This window comes from Psammomys obesus, unplaced genomic scaffold (assembly GCF_907164565.1).
Source record: "Psammomys obesus unplaced genomic scaffold, mPsaObe1.curated_primary_1811, whole genome shotgun sequence".
Taxonomy (NCBI): Eukaryota; Metazoa; Chordata; class Mammalia; order Rodentia; family Muridae; genus Psammomys; species Psammomys obesus.
The window spans coordinates 11,523,218-11,534,583 of record NW_026586383.1 but is presented as its reverse complement, the minus strand read 5'-3'; the positions used below and the strand labels follow the sequence as shown (position 1 = coordinate 11,534,583).

The 11,366-nt window shown below is 44.6% G+C and overlaps 1 protein-coding gene across 1 annotated transcript in view; it reads right to left on the bottom strand.

Moving 5' to 3' along the window:
* The window catches only part of Kif15 (kinesin family member 15), a 59,452-nt gene that overhangs the window by 8,976 nt on the left and 39,110 nt on the right, over positions 1-11,366 (bottom strand). Inside the window, exons 23-30 of the mRNA XM_055601557.1 lie at positions 10,751-10,820; positions 9,737-9,823; positions 8,368-8,472; positions 7,163-7,285; positions 3,829-3,975; positions 1,939-2,040; positions 1,489-1,653; positions 1-41 (exon numbers count right to left, since the gene is read on the bottom strand). The exon at positions 1-41 is cut by the window's left edge and continues 16 nt beyond it. Coding sequence (XP_055457532.1) covers positions 1-41; positions 1,489-1,653; positions 1,939-2,040; positions 3,829-3,975; positions 7,163-7,285; positions 8,368-8,472; positions 9,737-9,823; positions 10,751-10,820 — 840 coding nt within the window. The remainder of the gene's footprint in view (positions 42-1,488; positions 1,654-1,938; positions 2,041-3,828; positions 3,976-7,162; positions 7,286-8,367; positions 8,473-9,736; positions 9,824-10,750; positions 10,821-11,366) is intronic.

The following is an 11,366-nucleotide window of genomic DNA, read 5'->3' as shown; positions in this document are numbered from 1 at the left end:
TGAGATTCCAGGCGCAGATTTTCCATTTCACACAACTGATCCTGAGAATACACCAAATAACTTTTTCCCCCCAGAAGACACATTAGAGTGGGTGTTATTTTGCTTCTCAAGGTTGTGACTGAAGCTGGCTGAAGTGGCGCACACCTGTGGTCCCAGCACTTAGGCAGAGGCAGGCAAAGCTGTGAGTTTGAGGCCAGCCTGGACTACATAGGGAGTTCCAGGACAGCCAGGGCTATGAAGTGTGAACCAGTGTCAGCCCTGACTCCCCTAAAGAAAAGGTTGTGACCAAGACAGGCATTCCTTTTTGAGTTCCTCTTACAGCACTGGATGTTACTGGGTTGCAGAGTCTTTGACAAGCTCTTAGAGTCTTAGAACTGACTCATGGACATGCTCAGTGTCTTCAACAGTGTATGCAGCAAAGGTCCGCTAGCAGAAAAAATGATAGATGCCAATTAACCTAAGTATATTGAAAACTGACGCCACACTTCATAGCCAGGTAGGGTGGCATATCCCTGTCAACCCAGCACTCAGGAGGCTGAGGAAAGGACCTCCATGGGTTAAAGGTCAACCTGGTCTCTATAACTATATAGTGAGGCCCTGTCTCATAGGTGAAAGGCAGTTGGGGAGATGGCTCAGTGGGTAAAACACTTACCCCATGCATGTGTGAGGACCGGGGCTGGAATCCCCAGAACACACTTAAACCTGGTAGAGTAGCACATGTCTGTAACGCTCTTACAGTGGTGGTGGAGAATGAAATCCTTAGAGGGTGAAGGCTGACAGCTGCGGCCGTCCTTTAACTCCCACACACATCCTGCGCTCTATGTGCCCACGCACACAATGAGCACACTCTACATCAGATACCGACAGTCACACTCACGAAAGGTGAGGGAAAGGCCAGAAGAGAGGAGGGGAAAGAAAAGAGCAAAAGTTACATCTAAAACCACACCGAGGGGCAAGGAGGACGGCTCCGACAGTACAGTGCCTGCTCTGAGGCCCTCCCTACAAATCCAGGTAGAAAGTGAGAGAGAAATAGGTGTGATGCTGACCTCTGGCCTCCACAAAAGTATGAACCTGCACCTAACACACACACGTGCACACATTTAAAACCGTGTTGAGGTAATACACTGTATCTTTTAGGCTGGCAAAGATTTAGAAGTTGGACAGCACTATGAGGTGAAGTTCAAGGAATCAGGCCTTTTCCTCACTGCCTATACCAATGTGGTTTGTGGAAACTATATAAGTGCCGTATAAGCCCCCACAAGGCCAAGAAAGGGGGCTTAGAATGGATAAAGTATGCACTGAAAAGCTTTTAAAAGTAAAGAAAAGAAACTGGGAGCTCCCAGGGACAACAAAGTAGACTGCAGCTCAGGGTGGGAGGAAGACTTCTCTATCTATGATACAGTTCTGGCCTTTTGAAGTTGAACCAGCGGCAGCTAGAAGGAAGCTGCTGACTTTAAAATAAAGTTCACTGAAAAAAGGGGCATGTACCTTCAGTCTGAGGATTTCAGCATTTTTGACCTCTCTGTCTTCATCTAGCTTTGTTACAAGGTGTTGCAAAGAAGTCTTCGAGGCCTTTCCATCTTCTATCTCTTGTTCTTGTGTTTCCAGGAGTTTTGCCAAATGAGGTTGAAAATGGGGTGGTGTTTTGGGACTCTGAAACAAAACCACACTTCATCCAAGTGCTTGACTTGATACTATTAAGATTTCATTTTCATTCTATACCACTAACAGATAAAATGTGCATTTTCTTGTATATGCCAAGCCCCTAGTACGGTGCATGGTGATAAAAGACCATTTAGCTCATTATTTTAATTCCTATCCAAGCAAACAAAAGACTACCAAATAGAAAGCAGGCAGGGGGTGTTAACAAGAGCTTTTTCTTTAAAATGACAAAGGAATAGCATTAACTATGTACATGTTTTCTCTTTGGGAAAGTACCTGAGGATACTCCTTAGCAGAGTCCATCACATGCTCCAGCTGCCTCATTTTAAGGTTATATTCATTCTTCTTCTGCTCCACTTCCTCTTTCTTTTGGTTTAACTGGGCAAATTGCACAGATAACAGGTTATAGTTTAGAAAATAACTGAGAACACAAAGTCCAATTAGAAATGATAAGTTTCCCCACTGCCAACCATCAGAAAAAAGAAAATCAAAATTCTAGTGTTAAATCCCTGTAAGATGAAAGCGATGGACTAGTGAAGACATGGAGAGAGATTACACTGCTATTAGTGTGCCAATCAGTACAGACTCATGAAAAATGGGGAAGGGCACCCCTAAAACAAACTAGAACTCTAATATGGCTAGACATTTCAGTTCTAGTGTATATTTGAAGGAAATGAAATTGTGTGTGTGTGTGTGTGTGTGTGTGTGTGTGTGCACGCGCATAGTATGTGTGCATACATGTAGGAATGTTCACACGTTTGCAGGTTCACCTATGTGTGGGAGCAAGTGCACACGAATGTCTGTGGAAGCCAGTTGCCCCTGAGGCAGTTTCTCAGCTTACTGCCTGAGCTAGTGTGGTCAGGAGACCCCCCACTTCTGCCTCCTGCCCGCTGGGCTTACAAGTGGGCCACCATGCCTTCCTGGCTCTCACTACATAAGCTCTGCAGTCCACACTCCAGGACCTGTGCTTGCCTGGCAGCTGCTCCATCCACTGAAGCAGCTCCCCAGCTTGTGACACGACAAGGGAAAGGGCTGTGTCCATGTTACCCACAGCCTCGTTCACAATGGCCAAGTCCACGGGAAACCTCAGTATACACAGCAGATGAAACAAACCAAAGCAAGTGCTGAGATACAGAAGAACACTGGCCAACCTAGAGGGCAAGGCAGACTCTTCTGCAGGAAAATGAATGAACCTACAAGACGTCCTGTAATTGACAGAAGCCAAGTGGGGAATCCAAAACAGCCTGACTCAGAGGCGCTGAGCAGAACAGTGGTTACTGAAGACTGGGGAGTCGAAGAGCCCTGAGTGGGTGGTGTTAGGACAGAAGTGTTCTGACACACAGGTGTTCAGAAGCAAGTTTTTAAGATCTTATGCAATATAATTTGAACATAGCTAAAAATAATGTATAAAGTATAGTTCAAAATAGGAAAGGCAGTAGATTCAAAACTGTATCACAAACAAAATTGTGAGATGATGGATATGTTAACCAACTTGATTAATCATTATATAATGTATACACACATTGTAGTGACACATTGTGGCAGGTGATGAGCCCCAGGCCTGTAATCCCAGAATTCAGGAGGCTGACAGGAGGATTACCATGAGTTTGAGGGCAGCCTGAGTTACAGACTATCAGCCAAGTCTGGGCTACTGACTGAGTACTGGGCAAGCCAGGGCTACATAGCAAGATTATTTCAACTGACTCCAGCAAAACCTATTGGTATGAGCCTCATAAGTGTATCTAATTATTTGTCAGTGTAGAAAAGCTGTTTTATTCTGGGTATAGTGCCTTGTATCTGCACTCTCAGCACTCTGAGAGGTGGAGGCAAGAGAATCATGAGCTCAAAGCTGACCTGGCATAAATAGTGAAACCTATCTCAAACAGCAAAAAAAGATGTTTACTAAATGTTATATATGTGTGTCTGAACAATTTATTATTTAGAAGAATGCTATAGTTTTGTTTTACTATCTTACATTTCAGCCACAGTCTCATCGGAGACACTGCTGTCAAGTGTCAAAGACCTAGGGCGAGGAAGGAAGTAGCTAAGCAAGACTTCCATGAGGAAACCCAAGTTCACAGTCCATGGGTAAGTGCCCCGAGTCCCTAATTGCTCCATTTCCCCCAAGGGGGGAAGCCAGGCCCCTCACCTTGTGGTGACACTCACCTTGTGCTGAAGCTCCTGGATCAGGGCATCCTTCTTGGTCAGCTCTTCTTGGGCACACTGCAGGAGTCCGGAGTGCTTTTTTGATGCCTCTGTGAGCATGTTCAGCTGCTCAGTGGCATGGGCCAAATCTTCACAAAGCATATCCCTCTGTTAGGGAACAATGTCCCACAGGAAATAGTTCTTAACTGCGTCATTCAGTTCACAAATCATTACTATACCACTACAAAATTTTAAAGTTAGGAAAGTTTAAATAAAATCTTATTTTTCTTTCCTTTGGCTTATGTGCTAAACTGTTCCAAGACACCCCAACCAGATGACGTTAGGCCTAGGTATGGTTCCAGTAGATTCAGTCTATTTAAAGCTAGATAGTACTCTCTTCCCAAACAGGATTTTAGAGCTGATCTTTTCATGGAGAACACCCAAGATACAGAGCTTACTTAATGTCTCACTAATAGAGTTTTATGGGCTTGTACGTGTATATTTTGCAGACATATATATGCATGTACATGCCTACGTAATACATATGGATGTCAGAAGTCATGTTTGGCATTTTTATTATTCTCCATCTTATTTTGTGTGAGGCAAGAATTTTCACTGAACCTGGAGTAAACCTTTTTAGCTAGACTAGTTGGCCAGCAAGCACCCTAGATCTGCCTGTCTGTGCCCTCCAGTGCTAAACTATAGTTACAGATTTGGTCTGCTGAGCCCAGCTTTTACATTGACTGAGGATCCAAACATGGGTGCTTATGCTTACATAGCAAGCACTTTATCTACATAGCTATATCCTTAATCTGACTCTTGGTTTTATATCCTAGAAGGTAAATAGCCTAGATAGTCAGAGAAGTGACACAGGCTACTGAAACCTCTGGCAGAGTTCCTAATGGCTGCATATGTACTTCCTACGGATGTAAGCTATGAATCTCTGGGGACCACAGAACAGTCTGCTCATCCTTCCTTCCCACATCCACAGGTGCACATAGACTTTAAAGATGGTCTGAAAACATGATCAGCTCCTACTAAAAGCTATTGTTGCATAGGACTGAAGTTCAGTTCCCAGCATCCACATTGGGCATCCCATGACTAACTTAAATCCAGCTCCAGGAGATCCAAAGCCCTCTTCTGGCCTGCAGGAGTACAGCACCGCCACCCCCACCCCCAACACAACTGACAAAACAAATCCCCAAACCCACAGAAGAAAAGTAAATAAACAGCCCAGATTTGATTGGCCTGTGGGCGTGTCTTCAGGAAAGCTGGCTGTGGGAAGAGCCCTCCTGTGGTCACCATGAGCCTGGGAGTGAGCTATCAAGCAGCGGTCCTCCACGGTTTCTGCTTAGGGATCTGCCGAGACTTCCCTCAAGGACAAATTGTGGTTGAAATGTAAGACAAATAATAAAAACTTTCCAAGCTGTTTTCTTTCTTTCTTTCTGCTTTCTTTTTTGCCAGTTTTCTTTTTTTTTATATTATAATTTTTATTTTTTTAAGCTGTAGCCCCCTTCCTCATTCCCTCCCAATCCCACCATCCCTCCCTCATCTCCTCCCTGCCCCTTTCCAAGTCCACTGATAGGGGAGGACCTCCTCCCCTTCTATCTGACCCTAGCTTAACCAGTCTCTTCAGGACTGGCTGCAATGTCCTCTTCTGTGGTCTAGCAAGGCTGCTGCTCCTCCCTCCCTCCCTCCCTCCCTCCCTCGGGGAGGCGGGGTCAAAGAGCCAGCCATTGAGTACATGTCAGAAATAGTCCCTGTTCCCCTTACTAGGGTACCCACTTGGATACTGAGCTACCATGGGCTACATCTGAGCCGGGGTTCTAGATTATACCCATACATGGTCCTTGGTTGAAGAAACAGTCTCATAAAAGACCCCTGTGCCCTGATATATTTGGTCCTTGCGGAGCTCCTGTCCTCTCCAGGTCATACGAACTCCCCCTTCTTTCATATGATTCCCTGCACTCTGCTGAAGGTTTGGCTATGAGTCTTAATATCTGCTTTGCTACACTGCTAGGTAGAGTCTTTCAGGGGCCCTCTGTGGTAGGCTCCTGTCCTGTTACTTGTTTTCTTCCAAGCTGTTTTCAAGCAGTGTTCTATCACAGCAACAGAAAGGAAACTAGTGCAATCGTGAAGACTGAGCTCAGTCCGTAACACTCCCGTAAAAGGGTGTAATGGCAGGTCTCTGATCCTAGCACTGGGGACGTAGAGACAGGAGGATGCCTGGAGTTCATGGGCTGGATAGCCTTGGCAAACCTTCCAAGTCACAGTAAGAATTTATTTCAAAAAACAGGATTGATGGTGCCTAAAATATGAAACCATGATCTCTGGCCTCAGGGTTAGACACACACAGAAACTTGCTATGCCACATTCTACCTTGTATTCACTATTTTTTCAGGTGAATTGTTTACCTTTGGATACATTACAACTCAACACACAACAAAATATTTTATTTGACATGAGGTTTTTAGTGTATGTAGTTTCTACTCAGACCTGGATTCTCCCTCTTCTCCTTCCCTTTCAAGACAAGGTCTCACTGGGTAACCCTGACTGACTGAACTTCCTATGTAGTCCTGTTTTGGTTTCCCAAACAGAGAGATGAAAGGCAGAGCCTTCATGCCCAGCTCTCACTAATTTTTTAAAATTGGGATTTGAATTGGAATTCTATTTCTGTGTCTACAATAATTCTGTACTTTCCTTTTCAAGTTTTCCTTCACATCCCTTGGGATCACCTGTTAAACTTTCTCCTTAAGAGTCTGATACACAGCTGGGAGTGGTGGCGCACACCTGTGACCTCAGCACTCGCTGGGAGGCAGAGGCAGGCGTATCTCTGAGTTTTGAGGCTAGCCTCATCTACAAAGCAAGTCCAGGACAGCAAAGGCTACACAGATGGCCCCTGTCTGGAAAACAACAACAAACAGATCCTGATACATTTTATTTTTGTAAATAGGACCCAACAGTTTTTACTGCTGAGTTTTCAACAATGAAACAGTCCACTCCTTCCTTCCTTCCTTTCACCATGTGGGTTTTGGAAATGAAAATATGGTGGTCAAATTCAGTGGGAAGTAACTTTACCTTATGAGTCAGTTTTGTCAGCTCCTAATTGTCAATTATTCTTTTTTTTTTTTTTTTTTTTTTTTTTTAAGAAGAGTCTATTTATTCATTAAAAACACCCCTACAGAAATAAACATTGCCAAGTAATAAGGCACAAAAGAAAATGGAAATGCCAAGCTTAATTCTTGGGAAGCAGAGGAAGGTGGAATTCTGTGAGTTCAAGGTCAGCCTGATTGACAGTGAGATCCTGTCTCAAAAAGGAGAGAGAGAGAGAGAGAACCTTGGTAATAACACCCACCTCGATGTCCTCTGAGAGGATTCTCAGTCTGAGAGTCTCTTTCAGCTTCAGGATATCCGCTTCCTGTCTGCTGATCAGTTCTTTGCTCTCATCTTTGTCAGCCACAGCAGCATTGTATTTGCACTGCAGAAAACAAAGTTGCTAGACAAGAGCTTTCTGTTGGAATTCTGCTTACCTGTACACCAAAGCAACTTCGGGGACCTTAGTTCCAAGGTGAGGGCCACGTTAACAAGCTAATTCAGCAACCCCTGTGGCTGTTGTTGGTTTCAGTTTTATTTTTATTACTTATTTATTGGTTTTTCGAGATAGGGTTTCTCTGTGTAGCCCTGGCTGTCCTGGACTCCCTTTGTAGACCAGGCTGACCTCGAACTCACAGATGTCCGCCTGCCTCTGCCGCCCTGGGTGCTGGGATTAAAGGTGTGAGTTTTATTATTTTTATGTGTGTATCTGTGCGCACATACACTTGCAGCCAGGAATGTGCAGGGACCCACGGAGACAAGAGAGGGCATCAAATCCCATGCAGCTGGAGTGACAGGTGCCGTGTAAGGCCCAGTGCGGCAGCGTCCAGGCCCTCTGGAAGAGCGGCAATTGCTCTTACCACTAAGCCGCCTCTGCAGCTCAGCAAAGCCTTGTTAATGAAGGAGGAAGAGCTAGTGCAAACGGCGAAAGAAACCAAGACAGCTCCACCGGTGTGGAAACCACATGGCTCTGTCAGCTTAGTCTGCTTGTGAAGCTGAACGTAGACTGAAGCATGCTCCTTTGGAACAGAACAGACGCAGGTAAAAATCTTTACCTTGGCCCAAGCACAGGGCGAAGAATCAACACTGAACTTAAGAAACAGACACTTCAGGACATGGTACTGGGTTTCAGATCAGGGACATAATTCCAAAATAGCTGCAAATTTAACTAAAACACGCAATTCTTTTTTTCTTGAGGCAAATAAGGAGCCCACTTTAGCCTTAACTGTTCCTGGCAACACCTAGTTTGTTTCTAACCAGTAAAATGGTGCAGAGAACTCTATTCCAGGTCAAAGACCTGGCACAGGAACGCTGCTGTCCAGAAGTGTGCGTACTGCAGCTCAGAAGTGCCCTGGCTGGGAACTTCTACAAGAACTTGCTCCGCTCTAAAGTCTTTTTACCTCCTGGCCCCCTGAAGAGCCTGTGAATCATGCTGTGCTCAAACTCAGTACCCTGTGACAAACTTACATTTATGTCTTGTAGCTCTTGTTTCAGGGTATCTATGGTTTCTGCTTTTTCACCAGCTGATGTTCTTAACTCTTGGATTTGGTTCATGAGGTTGGTGACAAGTTCCTGGCAAGGATAAAGACATTATCTTTAAAACCTGTGACATGATGGAGGTAATTTTAAAGATGAACTGTTGCAGTTTGAATAAATTTCCTCGCAGTCTTGTTTGAACAGATTCCCAGTGCTGCTTTGGGGGCGTGTGGATGACGTGGGTGCCCAGGCCTTGTTGGAGGGAGTGGGCACTAGGGTGACAGCCCCGGCTCCCACCAGGCTCTCGGCACCTCCTAAGTGCTACTCAATAAGCAGCTACAAAGGGCTCCCTCTGAACACAGAGCTAGGCCTTGCCCTCATGAGGAGAAGAATCTTTCCTGCTATAAACCACTTCAGGGTATTTGTTTCACATCAGTAAATAAAGCACCAACACACAGTACTTGTTTCCTAATAGCAACAAATAAAGCCAATTTACTTTAGCAAGCTATTAAGTGACATTCTACCTTTCACAGCGCCCCCTGCCGCCCCCCCCCCCCCCCCCCGATAGGATTTCACTATGTAGCTCAGGCTAGCTTTCCTAACTCTATGTATCTCAGGCTGGCCTCGTAACTGATTCTTGCCTCAGTCTCCTAGTCGCTGGTATGGTAGGTAAGACCATTATGCTCATTTTTATATTTGAACAAAGTCACTTTTATTATTCTGGCAAAGTCAACACCAAGGAAGGATTTGAGAGTCTGTATCATGAACTTAGAGTCAGTGAAAAGGGTCAGAGTAATGTCAGCATTCCAGTTGAAAGGACAAGATGTGTTACAATGAGCTATCTAAAGAAACAGAGGAACCTGGACATGGCGGTGTGTACCTTTCATCTCAGTGCTAGAGAGGCAAAGACAAGCAGAGCTCGGTGAGTTTGAGGCCAGCCTGGTCTACTTAGTAAGTTCCAAGCCATTCAGGATTACACATTGAAACCATGTCTCAAACAAACAAACAAACAAACAAACAACAAAAAGAGACAAGAGTAGTGTGTAGTTGAGGTTATTTTACAAATTACCTAACTGAATTTTCTGTTCTCCAGCACCCTTAAAAGTCCTAAATGTACATGAAGCAGAGAGTTTTTTAAGTCATGCTGGAGGTGTGGGATGGTGCAAGAGACAGGAATGTCTAAGCGACATTTATAGAGAAATATAAAGCAGGACAGTGATACATATCTGTTTCCCAGAAGCGTAACTAAAAGGATTGCGATTTCAAAGCCAGCTCAGGGTACGTAGAAAAAAGCCCTGTCAATTTTAAGTAGCCAAACACCACAACAAAAATAGAGGCATAAAAGTCAAACTTTATATACCTTGTCAGAAGCTCTAGACTTTTCCAGAGAACTGATAACATTTTCAGTAGCAAGCAAGCTTTCTTCTAGTTTCTGTACTTTTGCCATCTATGGTGAAAAACAAATAAATATATACATTTAGAAACAGCAAAAAAGAAGCTGATAACTGCTTTGCACATCTGAGTCCATAGAAAATGCCAGAAGGACAGTGGTTCTGTGGGTTCTGCCAAGTGAGCGCCCGCATCTGTCATTATGGCCACCAGGGAGCTTAAAAAGAGTTAAAAAATAATAGAACCAGGACTGGTGAGAGGGCTCAGGAGGTCAAATAGATTGCCCAGCGACTTGAGTTTCATTCTAAACCCACATAAAAGTCGAGGAAGAAAACTGATTCCACAAAGCTGTTCTCTGATCTACACACACCAGACAGACACAGAGGGAGGGAAAGAAAGGTACAAAAATAAAAAATGAAAATTCAAGCCAAATAGTGATGGTGCACACTTTTAATCCCAACACCTGGGAGGCAGAAGCAGGCAGATTTCTGAGTTCAAGGCCATCCTGGTCTAAAGAGTGACTTGTTCCAGGACAGCCAGGGCTACACAGAGAAACCCAGCCTGGAAACTCCTTTCCCCTCCCCCAAACCAAAACCAACCAACCAACCAAACAAACAAACAAACAAACAAAAAACAAAACAAAAAACAAAAAACCCCGAAAAAACACCCGCACCAGCACCACCGCCACCAACAAAAGAAAGAATAAAAAATTCAAAATACAACAGAACTAGTTGATGCCACGACAACCCTGGCATGTGGAAGGCAAGCAAAAACCAAACAAACCAGGCCTAGGCTAGGATGGACTTCAGTGGCCTAAGTTTGAACCCTAGCAGCAACAACAACAATTAAGAAAAAGAGTAAACTCAGGGACAATTTCAGTGTTTTAATTAGTGATTTCTAACACTAAAGGTTTAACATTTTCTTTTTTGGACTTTGGGAATAAAAGTTACGAATATCAAATTCTATAATTGACTAAGAAGCTGACCTGCTGCTCACACTTGGCCATCTCTTTCTGTTTCTCTTGACTCACAGCTTCGAGAACCTTTAAGATTTCTCTGGAAAAGAGTTAATGAAAGCATGAGCTCAGTGTGCACACCCAGAAGAAATTAAATGCCACCCAGGTCACGTCTATTGGCTAGTCGGGGCGGGACAGCACGCTCCTGTGCTAACAAGCACTCAGTGAGGACTCACTTTTCACCGACTCTCATTTTTTCCAGGGTTGATGTTAATTACCCACGTCAGAGATGGAACGTGACGTTCACGACTACCAGGACGACTCACTCACCGTCTCACTGTGTGTTCCGGCACCCACAGCACACGCCTGCCTCACAAGGCATGACAAGTGTTAGCTCTTTATGTCTCAGGCAGAGGCACGCTGTACCTTCAACACAGTGTGCCGGGCCAAGAACAGTCACAGAAGAATGTTGTAAAGAATGACCCGGAGACAGTGATTCTCCCGAGTGTGACCCTGAGATTCTGACAGAGACTCACTGAGACAGAAAAAGAATGTGGACAGAAATGAAAGTCAGCCGTGTACTCCAGTAAGAGGATCCCTGTGGTCTGGTGTGCACACACTAACCCTGTGGTGTGGTCTGGTGTGC